The sequence below is a fragment of the Bos indicus genome, chromosome 6, assembly GCF_029378745.1.
Source record: "Bos indicus isolate NIAB-ARS_2022 breed Sahiwal x Tharparkar chromosome 6, NIAB-ARS_B.indTharparkar_mat_pri_1.0, whole genome shotgun sequence".
Classification (NCBI taxonomy): Eukaryota; Metazoa; Chordata; class Mammalia; order Artiodactyla; family Bovidae; genus Bos; species Bos indicus.
The window spans coordinates 36421146-36439316 of NC_091765.1; the positions used below are offsets into that span (position 1 = coordinate 36421146).

At 42.4% G+C, this 18171-nt stretch overlaps 2 protein-coding genes across 2 annotated transcripts in view; one reads left to right on the forward strand and one right to left on the reverse strand.

The window, feature by feature from the left end:
- Positions 1–1617: 1617 nt before the first annotated feature.
- Positions 1618–4987, reverse strand: TIGD2 (tigger transposable element derived 2). The gene is made up of 2 exons (XM_070791189.1): positions 4652–4987; positions 1618–4470 (listed from the first exon to the last, which is right to left on the reverse strand). Exon 2 carries the CDS (start codon positions 3536–3538, stop codon positions 1961–1963), a length of 1578 nt encoding a protein of 525 aa, XP_070647290.1. The 5' UTR covers positions 3539–4470; positions 4652–4987; the 3' UTR covers positions 1618–1960.
- A 288-nt stretch (positions 4988–5275) lies between these two features.
- Positions 5276–18171, forward strand: part of FAM13A (family with sequence similarity 13 member A) — a 337331-nt gene continuing 324435 nt past the window's right edge. The window contains exon 1 of the mRNA XM_070790892.1: positions 5276–5472. The gene's annotated coding sequence lies outside the window, so the exon portion shown is untranslated. The remainder of the gene's footprint in view (positions 5473–18171) is intronic.

Here is an 18171-nt window from a genome sequence, read left to right on the forward strand (position 1 = left end):
GTATTCAAACACGTCATTTCCAGGTTTCAGAATCCCTTTGCACCCACGAAGCCAAACAGCTTCAGGGCTTATGTGCATAAAGTTTCATTTCCTCAAGCCTTTTTAGAAGATGAAATATGTATTAATAATAATGTATGAATTCTCTCAAAGAAAATATCTTCTTAGAGGTTGTCTGAAAAGGCCTCTCTCGAACTTAAAATTTCTGCTTTGTCAAAAGGCAGAATTCTGAGCTCTAACAGTCCTCATGAAGGACTGTCAGAGCTTCTGAAATCTCAAATTAATCACAACAAAGCTCCCTATATGGCTGAACCTAATTACTGTAAACAGTCTCCTGTGACATTTCTTTTGCCTTGATGTTCTACTGATCTGTTAGTTTAGTTTGATATTTTAAGTCTTCTGCTAACTGCTATTTTATCTGCTTTAGAGATATTTTATTACTTCAGTGAATGAGGCCAATATTAGTAACAGATTCTATGAACAAAGCCACTATGTATGTTATTAGCAGGCCTGGAGCAAAGAAACTACAATTCCATTCCCATTTCCTTTTCTAATTCAAACTAAGATGTCTTAAATATGCCTGCATACCCCATTGTGCCTAGCAGTAGATGGTCAGGAAATGACTTCTAAATTGGATTAACCTTCCAGTTTTCACTAAAATACATTATGACTGTATTTCAGCTGAATCTAGTCACCTGCATCTCTTTTAACTCACCTCCCTAAAATGTAGCTACATGAAGGATCTGCTGAGCACATGTCTGAAACTCATTATTCCTGCAACTCAGTAACAGTAGCTAGTAACAGTAGCTAACACTCAGAGAACTTATTCTGAGCCAGGTCCTTTTCTAAGTCTTTATGACTTTAAAACCCATTTATTAACTCATGTACTCCTCACAAAAACTCCTGCAGGCAGGTATTATTCCTATTTTACAGACGGGTTAAGTAACTTGCCCATGGTTCCCTCAGCAGTGTAGGCTGTTTCTCAGGTTTGATTTAATGTCAATCCATTGTTCATGTGATGGTCCCACAAATGTGATGTTTGCTTATATTCCCAGTATTGAATTCTTACAGAAAAATTTGCTATATGAAAGCAAATGATGTACTGGGAAGCTTTAAAGTGTTATATCAAATAGCTTATTAAAAACTACTGACATATCTCTACTAATAAAGGGTCAAAATGACAGATAATACAATTTAACCCTCACTCTCTTCTAACAGGCAATGATTTGGAAAATGAAATCTATTTTTCTGGAAGAGTGATGGCATTCTTTCCACAACTACGAAGGAACTCGCCCTACTGTCACATGAAATGAAAGTGAAGTGCAAGCCCTTTCCCTGAGGACGTTTTAACCTGATTTTCTTCTTCCCTCATTACACTCAGAGACCTAATCTGAACTGCTGGCTGTCCAAATACTGTCGGTACAGAATGCCGTATTTCAGGCTTTAAACTATTTTCCTTAAGTTCTGTGCTTTCACAGTGAAATACATGTACTTCCAGTATAATCTTTGCTGCATTCTACAATTTTCAGCAGGTAGAAAAAATCATAGACATGGAAACTTACCACCCCTCCCCCAACGTATTTCAGTTTGGAAACTGAAGTTCAGAGAAAGTCATAAAACTTCAATTTAAGAAAGATTTATTGATTGCCTATAGTGTGCGTGGTCCTCTATTAGACAATGACATTCAGGTACAAAACAGACATAGGCGCCCTGGCCTCAGGTACCTTATGATCTAAATTAGTACAATACAGATTAGGAACAGTAGACAAACAAGGTACATGTCAACTTCCTAGAATCAACATTCAAGTGCAGTAATTTACGTAATCCAAAATGGCATCTAATTCTAAAGTCATTTATAAAATGCATTTGGCTTTGAAATCCACAGCAATTCAAATAAGAAATTAAGTTCCACTGCAGATAAAGTCACACAGATGCAAATACACTGAAACTCTTAAGAGCCTTATTAATGACTTTTGTTATTCTGGATCTTCTGTTTTCTTCTTATTATGGTTCGAAGCCTTCGCAATACCAGTTTATCAGACAGAAGCATGTCATCTTGTTGTTCTAGATAATCTAGTAAATTTTCGGTCCATTCAAGTGCAGCTTTATGGCTGATATGCTTCTCTGGATTCAGTTCTGTTTTTCTAGTCTTACTGGAAGGCTTGGTCTCGGCAGGCCTGGCCTGGTCCTCCACACCTTCACTGTCAGTTAGGACCTGACAGCTTGAATCATTACTCCGAGAGTCAAACCACTGATCAATATTCTCAAGGTCAACATGTTCACAGTCTTCTGTGTTCTGTAAAACTGTTGCTAAGTTAGCTGCTAAAATGGCTCCTTCATCAATGTTCATGCCTGAATTCTCTTCAGTGCCAGGGAAAAGTTTTTTCCATGCTTTGGTTATGGTACTTGACTTTATCATGTTCCAAGCTCTTGACACTTCATAAATTGCATCTAACACTGTCAAGTTCTTCCAGAACATTCTGGGGTCAGCTCCTTCATCCATGTATTTCTGGAGAAGTCCTGCTCGGTAGTATCTTTTTACTGTGGCTAGAACTCCTTGGCTCATAGGTTGAATGAGACTTGTGACATTTGGTGGTAAATATTTCACAATTATTCTGCCATCATCTGAACTCAACAATTCTTCATTTGGATGTGCTGGAGGAAAGTCCAAAAGGAGCACTGCTTTTTCTAGAAGCCCCTTGGATTTCAAATGCTTCTGTACCTGTGGCACAAAGTATTTTTCAAACCACTGTCTGAAAACAGAATGTTCTATCCATGCACTTTTTTGACTGAAATAAGTGACAGGAAGGTTTGAAAGATCAGCTCCTTTGAATGCACGAGGTTTTTTTGCTTTTCCCACAACACAAAGATTAAGTTTGTGTAAACCAGTGGCATTTGCACAACACATAATAATGATTCTCTCTCTGCTTGATCTATAACCAGAAGAACTTTGCTCAGTTTCAAGAGCTAATGTCCTTGATGGTAGACATTTCCAGAACAATCCAGTTTGATCAGCACCATAAATTTGTTCTGGTTGTAGATTCTCTCTCTCAACGAATTCCTGAAAGTTACCACAAAACTCACTGGCAGCAGTTTCGTCTCCTTTTAATTTTGTTCCTTTACCAGCAGCCTTTGGAATACCATGGCGCTGCTTGAATCGAGTCAGCCAGCCAGAGGATGCATTAAAATCACCTTCCATCCCCAGAGCATCAAAAAAGAACTTGGCTTGTTTTGCACAAATCGTTCCCGACACTGGAATTCCATCTGTTTTCTGTTGGTTAAACCACTCTATCATAACTCTGTCAAGTTCTTCATATGTGGACGACTTCATAGATTTACGTTTGGATACCCCACTTGTAGGATCTGAACTGTTGGCATAGTTTATTATCCTTTCTTTGTTCTTTTTAATATCACGAACTGTGGATTCACCAATTCCATATACCACGGAAAGCTTTTTGAAAGAGATGCCCTCCTCCAATTTCTTAATAATGTCAAGCTTGTCCTTAATTGTCAACACCACACGCTTTCGTTTCCCCAACATTGTACCTAATATTTTAGAGGATTACTACAACAAGACCTTTAATAAGTTAGATTTGGACACAATGAGATTTAAAAAATGGTGTTTTAAGATCCCTTTCCTGCCCCACTAGGACCTAGATGGACAGTGTGTTGGCCAATTTCCAGGCCAAGCCTATGTGACTCTCTTCACTTTGCTCTTTTAAAATTTACAAACTCAAAACAACAAAGACTAGCTCCAATTAATCCTATCTTCTATCTTGCTTCTCCTAAGTTTAAGATCTTTTCATGAACTGTAATCTCAATGGTGATGATAACCCATACTGTATTAGCAAGGTCTCTAAAACAGTCCTATTGTGTACTTAATTGTTTTTGCCATCCTATGGGTGAGGCTCTATGTTAAAGGAACTAAGTCACTGGTGGACGAATTTAGAGAAATGTGCTAGGGAACAAAGTTTTTAAGACAGGACTTGCAAACTTAATAAGAAATTATAATGGGAAAACTCACCCCCTGACTGCTGTCCTTGTCAGGCAGTGCACTGTATGGAATGCTGCCTCCCCGGGCAAGGACTGCTACAGGTTACGAAAGAGAGTGATAATGGAAATCATAGGCAAGCAGGAGAAGGCAAGCTGAACAGAAGTGAGCAGTGCAAACAAGGCTGAGAGTGGACAAGCAAGAAACTCCGTACTTTAACACGACACAAACTTCCACCTAATGTGTTTGGCAACTGAAAAGGGAAAAGGCTGACCAGAAGTGGTGTCACATGATTAAAGAAAGCGTAAAAAAAAAAACAAAAAACAAAACTTCATTGGCAGAAATCAGGACTCATGGTAGAGACTATGGGGTGGAAGGCTCAGTGAAGATGTTACGATAATCCTGGTGAAAGATGATCCTCGATGGGCCAACAGAAGCAGTTCCTGTCGGGGGCTGTATAGGCACTCCAAGCCTCCGAAAACCTAAAGGAAAATACCAAAAACATTCTTCGTTCAATATCAGGGTCTGTGGCATTACCCACACCTATCCTGCAACTGTGTTGAGAAAATTAACGCCTCCTATGAATGTGATGGCTAAATACAACAAACACTGCTTTGGGGCATTACACACACAGTGTCAAGGAGCGGGACCTGAATTGCCTACCTCCTGAAATTAAGAGGTCAGAGAGCAGCCGTGTTAGCGAGGGCCTTTCCCCGCAGAAACGCGGGACGTCTTTGCTCATGGAGAGGGAGCCCGGATTCCTCCGTGGTCGCCAGCAACCAGGATGTCACCACCGAAGCCAGCCAGCGAGGGAGAGGGCGCTTGGCCTGGGGGACACCAGTCCACGGGCCGGGGACATCGCTCTCTGCCTGACTTCGCGGCGACCAGACCAATCTGAGAGCAAATGGAGTCTCCCGAGGGAGGCTGACACCGGCAGCGCGGCGGCGGCAAGAAGCGAGCGTCGCCGCCGGAGCCGGAAGGCGGGGGATTAGGGGGCACGCGCGCGCCCCCGCAGGAACGTTGTGTCGGCGAGGGGGCGGGGCCTGCGCGAGCGAGCGCGCGCGGCCCGGGGGCGGGGTCTCGGGCGAGCGGGTGAGAGGAGGCGGGCCCAACCTCCTTGGAGTCTCAGGGCGTCGCGTGGCTGCTGCTAAGGGCCGGGCTGCTCCAACCTGCAGACTGCTTCGCCCGCCAGCAGGGAGCGGTGCAAGCTCACCTTGTCTTAGCCCTTTTCCCAGTGTCCCGGCTCTGTGGGCGAGGCTTCCCCCCACTCTTACGGGGAATAAAAATCGCACCCTCGGAGGGCTCGCGGGAAAGCTGCGCCGCCTCGGGTGCCTTGAGCGCGATGCGAATGGGGCAGGGCGAGCGCACGTGGAGCTTGTTTACAAATAGCGGCCCGGGCGTCCGCGCCTCGCAGCGCAGACTCCCGGGAGTCCCCAGCCCGCCCGCCAGGACAGGACGAGCCGGAGCAAGAATCCCGAATCAAGGTATAAGCGGGGGGACGCGGCTGCTGGCCGAAGGCAGGGAGGCTGGCTCCCCGTGGGGAAAGGGGTCAGGCGAGGACGTAGGGCTGAGCTCTGCAACATCCATCCGAGCGAGCCCCGGAGAGGTGGGCGCGCCGCCGAGGGCGGTCAAACTGCGTATCCGGTCGCCTTCCTGCTGGGTTGCTCGCGGGTGAAGTCTCAGTCTCTGTAGAAGCTACTCTGTGCGAAGCTGACGGAGCCCGGGAGACGGGAGAGCCTGTGGGAAGCTCCCTCGTGAATTTCATGCCGCTCCCTTCACTCTCTCTGCCTCTAGGTAGTAGTAAGGGAATTTTAACAAAGACTCCCTTGGTTGGTTTGAATCCGAGATACACTACGTTTCTATTCGGGCGTTTTAAATGAATCAGTTGCGGGCACCTGTGCCGTTATAACCGCTGCGAGGGACCGTGCCTTGCCGGCGTGGCGGGACTCGCTTCCCCGCAGGGCCGGGAGCCTTCCCTAGAGAAGCGAGCGGCTACACAGTCCTGCAGCACCTGTTTACCGAGGGCACGCCTGTAGCCTGTCCTTTATTACTCTTTTTTTTGGTACAATTTGAAAAAAATGCAAGTCTTTTAGTTAAGCCTCTCGAATTTCTGAAGATAAATGTCTAACCTTTTTCGTTCACATAAAGTAGCATAGTAATTAGTCATTTATTTGCAAAGGCCACTTTGTTGCCAGAATGTTTCAAAAGGGAACTGACCTGAGCAGTCTTACTGCGGAGATGATTTTAAGGCTTCTAATTCTCTGACTTCCTCACCCAAACTGCTCATTTTCCTTCCTCAAAATCACAGCTTTTCCCCATCTGACGTGTTGGAAAATCTTTGATCTCCTAGTTATACTGAAGTTGTAAGTGGTTTTTGACAAATGTCTGCTTTTCCTCTCCCTCCCCTCATGTCTTGGTCCACTATATTGGATAAAATGAAACTTCGTGCTAGTTTAGTATCATTTTTTAAAGTTAGCCTCTTTTCTGTGATAGCTGTGGTGGAGGTGTTTTAGTCGCTAAGTTGTGTCCGACTCTTGCATCCCCACGGACTAGACTGTAGCCTGCCAGGTTTCTCTGTTCATGGGATTCTCCAGGGAAGAATGCTGGCGTGGGTTGCCATTTCCTTCTCCAGTGATATTTAATAAGAAGCGTGACAACAGGTGTATCTGAGGTATGAAACATTATTCATTCCTCAGAAGGAAAGGGAGCTGACATTACATGTACCCAGAAGTTAGCCTGGTTTTCCCCTCTCACAGCCTACTGGTCCCATAATATTTAAATAAAATGAACTCTGACTCTTACCTCTATCCCCCTCTATCTCTGGGGTTTCATTTCCTTCCAGACACCTCTCGGATCCTCTCTGTTTCTGCTGAATTCTCCAGCTTGTTGGTGTCTTATCTCTTATAGCTGTTCCCTTTTCATCACCTTGTGTAAGTTCAAATTTGGAACATAGCCCACATTTCTTGTTTTCCTCAAACACTACTTCGTAGGAGACCCTTGTCTGCCCAAGACAGCTTTAGACAAGATTTTTTTCATCTAACAGACTTGTTCCTTTTTTGGAGGGGAGGGGTCACTAATTGCAGTAGATACATCAATACATTAGCTATAAGAGTAGGGAGACCTTAAAATAGAATGCATGTTAGCCTTGTTTTATTAAGAGACTGGCTGGCCATAGGGAACTGCTTACTGCCAGTTCTTTCCATTGGGTGTCACAGCCTTGCTCTGTCTTGCTGTGTCGTCCTTCCCTTTTCTCTCCAGTGTTTTTCTGTCTCAGGGTCCCTTCTGTCCTTCTCTCTCAGCCACCTGTGAAATCTTACAATTCTTCTTCCTTTATTACACAGAGCAACTTTATATTCTGTATCTGTTTTCCAGTTGTCCCTTACCCTAATCAAAAGACACGTCACTCCTTGTGGAATTTTGCCACCAGTATTTCTTTCCTTCTGCATATATGCAGTCTCTCCTAAATCCTTCTAATAGTAAAGTTTGTGTTACCTCTGTTTTATGTACAAGGATGCAAAGCTTAAAGAAATGTATGAATGTATCAAATATAGGTTGTTGAATGGAGATTAATCTGACTTTGAAGCGTGTTCTGCCCACACTATCACAATTGAAGTATTAACTCAAACACATGAAAACAGGAAAGTAAACTTGTGGGGTTTTTTTGTTTTTTGAAAAATTAAAGTCTCAGTCTATTAAAATGAAACTTTTGACAATAACCTACCAAAAAGGCATTCTTGCTTGAGAGTACTTCTAAGTCTGCAAATGAGTTGATCAGACACAGCATTTGGTTTATGGAATGTGGGTTTTCTTAAAACTACTCCAAATCACCTGAAAGTGGCTTATGTTTCTGACCATTTACAAGCCCTAAATTTATTCTTAATGCATAATAGTATTGCAGTGGAATAGGAGACCTCTAGAATAAATTCTTGATTTTATAGGCACTGCATTTTAGGTTTCCATTTAGTTCATCACTAACCTCATGCACTTGGAAGTTTTTGTTTGATACCTGAAATTACTCCAGTAAGCTTAGGATGAGGACATGTTAACATCATTCCATGTGTATTAAACTGATTTAATATCAAGTAGTATTTCTCTGTTAATTGAAATTTTTACTGCCAATGGGAAATCTGTCACTTTCAAAAAAAATGTACTGTTACCTATTTTAAGAGACATAAAATATTAAGGGGAATTTTAAACTAAAAAATAATTTGGGGTTGTGTTTTAGTGCTAACAAGCTGTGAAACAAGCTCAAGCTGGGAGTCAGGTAGAGCTTATTATAGGATTTGGGTAAGCTGGAATCAAGATTGCCGGGAAAAATATCAATTACCTCAGATATGCAGATAACACCACCCTTATGGCAGAAAGTGAAGAGGAACTCAAAAGCCTCTTGATGAAAGTGAAAGAGGAGAGTGAAAAAGTTGGCTTAAAGCTCAACATTCAGAAAACGAAGATCATGGCATCTGGTCCCATCACTTCATGGGAAATAGATGGGGAAACAGGGGAAACAGTTTCAGACTTTATTTTTCTAGGCTCCAAAATCACTGCAGATGGTGATTGCAGCCATGAAATTAAAAGATGCTTACTCCTTGGAAGGAAAGTTATGACCAACCTAGATAGCATATTCAAAAGCAGGGACATTACTTTGCCAACAAAGGTCTGTCTAGTCAAGGCTATGGTTTTTCCAGTGGTCATGTATGGATGTGAGAGTTGGACTGTGAAGAAAGCTGAGTGCCGAAGAATTGATGCTTTTGAACTGTGGTGTTGGAGAAGACTCTTGAGAGTCCCTTGGACTGTAAGGAGATTCAACCAGTCCATCCTAAAGGAGACCAGTCCTGGGTGTTCTTTGGAAGGAATGATGCTAAAGCTGAAACTCCAGTACTTTGGCCACCTCATGTGAAGAGTTGACTCATTGGAAAAGACTCTGATGCTGTGAGGGATTGGGGGCAGGAGGAGAAGGGGACGACAGAGGATGAGATGGCTGGATGGCATCACCGACTCAATGCACGTGAGTTTGAGTGAACTCCGGGAGTTGGTGATGGGCAGGGAGGCCTGGAGTGCTGCAATTCATGGGGTCGCAAAGAGTTGGACATGACTGAGTGACTGAACTGAACTGAACTGAAGGTGATTTTTAGAGACATTTAAAGAAAGTGAAGGGTCTGTTCTTGGTTGGGTGCTTTTAGAAAGCAGAGGCAATTTTACTATTAGGCATCTTCATTTTTACCCCAGAAGCCAAAGGAACAGGCTTCTCCTCATTGGAGAAGAAGCAGTCATCAATAAAATGAAAGTTTGTACTTTGAAGTCTCTTTTAGCTGTAAAGTTATTTTACTGTATATTGTAGACAAAAGCTTGTTCATTTTTATTATAAACATTTTCTTTTAAATTAGTTAAAGGGGGGAACACTTTCCCACTTAAATTTCTTGCCCCAAGTGTGAGGTCAGATTGCTCATCAGAAAGTCCTTTTCCTTAAAAAAAAGAAAAGGTTATGATACTGAAAGGTGACTTATAGTCTTGTGTTGTATAGATGCTCAGTAGGCTTTTATGGCTTCCCTTGTGACTCAGCTGGTAAAGAATCCACCTGCAATGCGGGAGACCTGGGTTTGATCCCTGGGTTGGCAAGATCCTCTGGAGAAGGGAAAGGCTACCCACTCCAGTATTCTGGCCTGGAGAATTCCATAGACTGTATAGGCATGGGGTCACAAAGAGTCGGACGTGACTGAGCGACTTCCACTTTCAAGGGGCTTTTAAACTTAATTTAGTTTTCCATATTTCTTTGTTGGCTGGCGGTAGATTTTCAGCTGATAGGCAGTATAGGCACAGATAAGAGAATGAGTTCCTGGGAGGGTAGAAAAGATTTAATAGGGTCAGAAGAGGGAAAATTGCTGGTGGAAATGTTAAAAGTTAGGAAAGCAGGTGGATATAAATTGAAGAACCAGTGAATTGCTGATTGATGTCAACAATGTGGGTGGGGAATTTGAGTGAGATTACACACTGCCCGCCTTATGTTTCCAAACTTGCCCAGTGTCCAGCTGTTTGCTAAAGGAGCCCACAGTTTTGTCAGGTGGATCAAATCAGGTTTATTGAGAGCCTCCGGTGCCTCCCTCTCCCTCTCCATGGCAAATGCAGAGTCATGGTTTCAGGCTCCTCATTCTTCTTCTTTAGCCTACAAAGTCTTTTGCAGGCTACAAAGTTTCTAGTTTGTCCCCAAAGCTGAGTTTTTCAAGATTCCTTAGACCCTATGGATGAGAATCGCCTGGTGTGTGACTTATAGATTCTGGCGCCCACTTCCAGGATGAAGCTCAGGAATCCTTATTTTCGGTGAGCATCACAAGTGTTTGTAATAGGCTAAAGATTGAAAGCCTTATACATTGACAACCACTGTGAATGAGATTCCTCTCTTAAAACATTCTTTTGGGAGAGTTTTTCTTTTCTCTTCCCCTCCTACCTTCTTAAATTATATGCAATATTTGAAGGAAGATATAAAATACAGAAAAAAAAGGAAACAAGCATACCAATATTCAGAAATAACTACACTTAATATTTTGGTGTGTATCCATCCTCTTTCATCAGTGTAATTATTATATATGTAATGTGTGTATGTATATGCATATTTCAGTAAGAATTTGAAGTTATATACATAAATTATATACATGTGTTTATTAACACATTATAAATATTTTAGATATTGTTGATTCTAATCAACCAAATACCGTCAGAAACACATCTTTGCCCAGTTGGGCTTACTACTAAACAGAGAGTCTCAGAAAAGAGGGAGTCAGGTAGAGCTTATTATAGGATTTGGGTAAGGTGATTTTTATAGAGATTTAAAGGAATTGAAGGGTTTGTTTTTGGATGGGTGCTGTTAGAAAGCAGAGGCCATTTGGCTATTAGGCATCTTAATTTTTACTCCAGAAGCCAGAGAAACTGGCTAGAGTCCTTGGAGAAGAAGCAGTAGTCACTCTTACTAACCTGGAGAGGAGGGTGTTTGATCATTTTTGTGGTAGCATAGCTTTCCCCTTCTTTCCTGGTGAGATTTTCTGTTCAGGCAGGATTAAAGAGTGATCTTGTTTTTGTCTTGTTTGATTGCAGTCATGGAGAATCCTTCTCTAATGTCTATGAAATTAATTACATTCCTCAGGGTAACACCATACTTACCTTGTTCAAAGCTTTCAACACATACTCGAAGGCTCCAAGATTCAAAAAAGTTTAAATAATAATTATTAATTCTTTCAACCTTGAAGCTATCCCTAATGCAACTGGCTAGTCATTGTAGTTCCACCTTATGAGACTCCCTTATGCTTGAAGATGATAGTTATTAACACCTCGTGATGGTGTTCATGAAACTCAGTTTTGATCAATTCTATAAGTTTCTATCACCCAAAAGAATACCCCCTTTCCCTCCATCCCTCCGTCCTTTTCCTCAGCCCTTGGCAACCACTCGTCTTTATGGATTTGCCTATTCTAGGTATTTCATATAAGTGGAATCATACAGTGTGTGCCCTTTGTGACTGGCTTCTTTTCCTTTAATCAAATGTTTGCAAGTTTAATCCTGTTGTAGCATGCATCACTGCATCAATTTATTACTGAATAATTGTTATATGGGTACCCTGTGTTTCATCTATCAGATGATGGGCATTTTGCTTGTTTCTACTGTTTGACTATTATGAATAATGCTGTTGTGAACATCCAAGTACAAGTTTTTGAGTGCACATATGTATTCATTTCTCTGAGGTGTACCACAGATTGGAGTTGCTAGTTCATGTGGTAACTTTATGTATAACCCTTTGAGGAGCTATTTTCTAAAGCAATTCACCATCTTATAGTATGTGAGGACTCAATCTTATTCAGACTGCTATAACAAAATACCACAGATCAGGTAGCTTATATACAACAGAAAGTTATTTCTCACAGTTCTGGAGGGTGAGAGGTCTCGAACCATGGTGCCAGCAGATTTGGCCTGATGGCTGGTTAGGACTGACTTCCTGGTTGACAGATGCCTTCTTGTCATGTCACCACTTGGTGGAAGGGGTGGGGAATCTCTGTGGGTCTCTTCTATTAGAACCTATTAGTGAAAGCTCCACCCTCAAGACCTAAGCACACTCCAAAGGTCTTGCCACCTCAGGCTGTCATATTGGGCATTAGGATTTCAGCATAGGAATTTGGAAGGGACATGGACTGTCAGACCACAGCAGGCTCTAGTGTCTTCACCAACACTTGTTACTGTCTTTTCTGTTCACAGCATCCCAGCAGATGTAAACTGGTATCCGGTTGTGGTTTTGCCTTGTATTTCCCTTATGGCTCATTGGAGCATGACTTGATTAGCTTATTTACCAATTTCATATATCTTTTTTTTGCAGTGCCATCTATTCAGATCCTTAGTTCAGTTTTTAATTAAATCACAAGAGAGTTACAATAATAAGTTTAAAGTATTACAATTTACTGTTCTTCCACTGGCTTTCCTGGTTGTTCTTAGTCGCTCAGTCGTGTCTGACTCTTTGTGAGTCCATGGACTGTAGCCCGCCAGGCTCCTCTGTCCATGGGATTCCTCAGGCAAGAATACTGGAGTGGGTTGCCATGCCCTTCTCCAGGGGATCTTCCCAACCCAGGAATCAAACCCAGCTCTCCAGAATTGCAGGTGGATTCTTTACCATCTGAGCCCCCAGGGAAGCCCATGAATGCTGGAGGGGGGAACCTATCCCTTCTCCAGGGGATGTTCCTGACCCAAGAATCGAACCTAGATCTCCTGCATTGCAGGTTACCAAGGAAGCCTGGCTTTGCTAGAGAAGAGACATAAAGAACTTGCTGACGAACATCTCTATATCTAGCACAACTGATGTGGACAATATTTTTCATGATATGCAGTCACTTAAGGATTCTTGTGATAAATTCTGGCCATCTAGTCAGAAGAAAAAATTATGACTTGTGGATGAAATTAGGCGTCCTTTTATCTGACAAATCTATGAGCTTTGGTTTGTGCTAAATTGCTATAGCTAACTCCTTTTGAATTTCTTGTATTTTTCTTTCTCTTAGTCATTCATTGTGTTCTTTTTAGTTTTGTTTTAGTGGTAACTCTTTCTATATTTGGAGAAGGCAATGGCACCCCACTCTAGTACTCTTGCCTGGAAAATCCCATGGACTGACGAGCCTGGTAGGCTGCAGTCCATGGGATCACTAAGAGTCAGACACGACTGAGCAACTTCACTTTCACTTTTCACTTGCATGCATTGGATAAGGAAATGGCAACCCACTCCAGTGTTCTTGCCTGGAAAATCCCAGGGATGGGGGAGCCTGGTGGGATGCTGTCTATGGGGTCGCACAGAGTTGGACATGACTGAAACGACTTAGCAGCAGCAGCAGCAGCATGGTGCAATTGACAGTCTTCAAAGAGTCATCCTTTTGGAGATATGTTTGAAATATACTTTATTATTATCTTTTTCTCCTTTGTAAAATAGTGGCAGAGTCTAACTCTGCCCTTCCTATTTATATTTATTTTCTTTCTCAACTTAAACCCTGACACTAAAAATCTGAAAGGTGGTGGTAGGTGATAATTATCTCTTTTCCTTGGCTTTTCATATTTTTCCTTTTTTGCTTTGTTTCATATGGGTGTGTATTCACATATATCAATTTATATGTGTGTGTGTGATACTTTTTCCCCTCAGTTGAGTTTAGTTCAGTTGCTCAGTCGTGTCCGACTCTTTGCGACCCTATGAATGGCAGCACGCCAGGCCTCCCTGTCCATCACCAATTCCCGGAGTTCACCCAAACTCATGTCCATCGAGTCGGTGATGCCATGCACCCATCTCATCCTCTGTCGTCCCCTTCTCCTCCTGCCCCCAATCCCTCCCAGCATCAGAGTCTTTTCCAATAAGTCAACTCTTCGCATGAGGTGGCCAAAGTATTGGAGTTTCAGCTTTAGCATCATTCCTTCCAAAGAACACCCAGGACTGATCTCCTTTAGGATGGACTGGTTGGATCTCCTTGCAGTCCAAGGGACTCTCAAGAGTCTTCTCCAACACCACAGTTCAAAAGCATCAATTCTTTGGTGCTCCGCTTTCTTCACAGTCCAACTCTCACATCCATACATGACCACTGGAAAAACCATAGCCTTGACTAGATGGACCTTTGTTGGCAAAGTAATGTCTCTGCTTTTCAATATGCTATCTAGGTTGGTCATAACTTTCCTTCCAAGAAGTAAGTGTCTTTTAATTTCATGGCTGCAGTCACCATCGGCAGTGATTTTGGAGCCTAAAAATAAAGTCACCCACTGTTTCCACTATTTGCCCATCTATTTCCCATGAAGTGATGGGACTGGACGCCATGATCTTAGTTTTCTGAATGTTAAGCTTTACATCAACTTTTTCACTCTCCTCTTTCACTTTCATCAAGAGGCTCTTTAGTTCTTCTTCACTTTCTGCCATAAGGGTGGTGTCATCTGCATATCTGAAGTTATTGTTGTTTCTCCCAGCAATCTTGATTCTAGCTTGTGCTTCTTCCAGCCCAACATTTCTCATGATGTACTCTGCATATAAGTTAAATAAGCAGGGTGACAATATACAGCCATGATGTACTACTTTTCCTATTTGGAACCAGTCTGTTGTTCCATGTCCATGAACATGTTCCATGTTCCATGTCTAACTGTTGCTTCCTGACCTGCATATAAGTTTCTCAAGAGGCAGATCAGGTGGTCTGGTATTCCCATCTGTTTCAGAATTTTCCACAGTTTATTGTGATCCACACAGTCAAAGGTTTTGGCATAGTCAGTAAAGCAGAAATAGATGTTTTTCTGGAACTCTCTTGCTTTTTCATTGATCCAGTGGATGTTGGCAATTTGATCTCTGGTTCCTCTGCCTTTTCAAAAACTGGCTTGAACATCTGGAAGTTCACATTTCACGTATTGCTGAAACCTGGCTTGGAGAATTTTGAGCATTACTTTACTAGCGTGTGAGATGAGTGCAATTGTGCAGTAGTTTGAGCATTCTTGGCATTGCCTTTCTTTGGGGTTGGAATGAAAGCTGACCTTTTCCAGTCCTGTGTCCACTGCTGAGTTTTCCAAATTTGCTGGCATATTGAGTGCAGCACTTTCACAGCATCATCTTTCAGGATTTGAAGTAGCTCAACTGGAATTCCATCACCTCCACTAGCTTTGTTCATAGTGATGCTTCCTAAGGCCCACTTGACTTCACATTCCAGGATGTCTGGCTCTAGGTGAGTGATCACACCATTGTGATTATCTTGGTCATGAAGATCTTTTTTATACAGTTCTTCTGTATATTCTTGCCACTACTATTCTTAGTATCTTCTGCTTCTGTTAGGTCCATGCCATTTCTGTCCTTTATTGAGCCCATCTTTGCATGAAATGTTCCCTTGGTATCTCTAGTCTTCTTAAACAGATTTCTAGTCTTTCCCATTCTGTTGTTTTCCTCTATTTCTTTGCACTGATCACTGAGGAAGGCTTTCTTATCTCTCCTTCCTATTCTTTGGAACTCTGCATTCAGATGCTTATATCTTGCCTTTTCTCCTTTGTTTTTGCTTCTCTTCTTTTCACAGCTATCTGTAAGGCCTTCCCAGACAGCCATTTTGCTTTTTTGCATTTCTTTTCCATGGGGATGGTCTTGATCCCTGTCTCCTGTACAGTGTCACGAACCTCTGTCCATAGTTCATCAGGCACTCTATCTAACAGATCTAGTCCCTTAAATCTATTTCTCACTTCCACTGTATAGTCATAAGGGATTTGATTTAGGTCATACCTGAATGGTCTAGTGGTTTTCCCTACTTTCTTCAATTTAAGTCTGAATTTGGCAATAAGGAATTCACGGTCTGAGCCATGGTCAGCTCCCTATCTTGTTTTTGCTGACTGTATAGAGCTTTTCCATCTTTGGCTGCAAAGAATATAATCAATCTGATTTCGGTGTTGACCATCTGGTGATGTCCATGTGTAAAGTCTTGTCTTGCGTTGTTGGAAGAGGGTGTTTGCTATGACCAGTGCGTTCTCTTGGCAAAACTCTATTAGCCTTTGCCCTACTTCATTCCGTATTCCAAGGCCAAATCTGCCTGTTACTCCAGGTGTTTCTTGACTTCCTACTTTTGCATTCCAGTCCCCTGTAATGAAAAGGACATCTTTTTTTGGGTGTTAGTTCTAAAAGGTCTTGTAGGTCTTCATAGAACTGTTCAACTTCAGCTTTTTCAGCATTACTGGTTGGGGTATAGACTTGGATTACTGTGATATTGAAAGGTTTGCCTTGGAAACAAACAGAGATCATTCTGTCGTTTTTTGAGATTGTGTCCAAGTACCGCATTTTGGACTCTTTTGTTGACCATGATGGCTACTCCATTTCTTCTAAGGGATTCCTGCCCACAGTAGTAGATATAATGGTCATCTGAGTTAAATTCACCCATTCCAGTCCATTTTAGTTCACTGATTCCTAGAATGTCGACGTTCACTCTTGCCATCTCCTGTTTGACCACTTCCAATTTGCCTTGATTCATGGACCTAACATTCCAGGTTCCTATGCAATATTGCTCTTTACAGCATCGGACCTTGCTTCTATCACCAGTCACATCCACAACTGGGTATTGTTTTTGCCTGGTCCCTCCCTTCATTCTTTCTGGAGTTATTTCTCCACTGATCTCCAGTAGCATATTGGGCATCTACCGACCTGGAGAGTTCCTCTTTCAGTATCCTATCATTTTGCCTTTTCATACTGTTCATGGGGTTCTCAAGGCAAGAATACTGAAGTGGTTTGCCATTCCCTTCTCCAGTAGACCGCATTCTGTCAAACCTCTTCACCATGACCCGCCCGTCTTGGGTGGCCCCACATGGCATGGCTTAGTTTCATTGAGTTAGACAAGGCTGTGGTCTGTGTGATTTGATTGACTAGTTTTCTGTGAGTATGGTTTGTGTGTCTGCCCTCTGATGCCTCTCGCAACACCTACCGTCTTACTTGGGTTTCCCTTATTTGGACATGGGGTATCTCTTCACGGCTGCTCCAGCAAAGTGCAGCCACTGCTCCTTATCTTGGACGAGGGGTATCTCCTCACCGCTGCCCCTCCTGACCTTGAACGTGAAGAAGCTCCTCTTGGCCCTCCTGCGTTCACGAAGCCACTGCTCCTTGGACATGGGGTTGCTCCTCTCGGCTGCTGCCCCTGACCTTGGGTGTGGGGTAGCTCCTGACCCCTACCCTTTTCTTTTTATAATGATGCTTGTAGATCTCACAAATTTCTATTTCCCCCTTTTTCTTTATCTTCTACATTGTGTTCTTTTCCTTTGGGGATGTAATAGTGAAACTAGCTAACAATTTGGAAAACCCCTGTCAACAGTGTGCTGAATTGATGTGCAATTACATGATTGCTTCTTTTAGAAAAAATTTATGGATTTATTAAATCTATCATCATAATGCTGACTGGACTTTTAAAATTTCTCACTTCAGTTGGTAGTTTGTTTCCAGTCATGTTAAAAAGAAACAGGCTGATAAATTTAACAATAATCTCTGTTACCATAACACAGGAATTATTTTGCACTGACCTTGTTCTGAAGTTGTTGGAATTTTTTTTTGTAACCAGTAGATGACTTTAATTTATTATTGCTACAGTCCCTGAAGAGCAGGTTTTTAGGTAGTTTTTCTGACGTACCTTTCAAATGCAGTATTGACTTTAACTAACCAACTTCCCTCCCTCCCTCCCTCCCTTACACTTTTTATCTTTTTACTTTTGATTGAAGGATTCCCTTTTGCATATTTTGAGAGTCTTTGCACATGACTATGAAATTTATTTTTCTCAGTTCAGTTTCTCAGTAGTGTCCAACTCTTTGCAACCCCATGGACTGCAGCACACCAGGCTCCCCTGTCCATCACCAACTCCCAGAGCTTACTCAAACTCATGTCCATCGAGGTGGTGATGCCATCCAACCATCTCATCCTCTGTCATTCCCTTCTCCTCCCACCTTAAATCTTTCCCAGCATCAGGGTCTTTTCCAATGAATCAGTTCTTCATATCAGGTGCCAAAGTATTGGAGTTTCAGCTTCAGTGTCAGTCCTTCCAATGAACACCCAGGACTGATCTCCTTTAGGATGGACTGGTTGGATCCCCTTGCAGTCCAAGGGACTCTCAAGTCTTCTCCAATACCACAGTTCAAAAGCATCAGTTCTTCAGCACACAGCTTTCTTTATAGTCCAGCTCTCACATCCATA

Coding starts and splice junctions, on each gene's coding strand:
- TIGD2 (XM_070791189.1), bottom strand. CDS start 3,538: ATGTTGGGGAAACGAAAGCGTGTGGTGTTGACAATTAAGGACAAGCTT.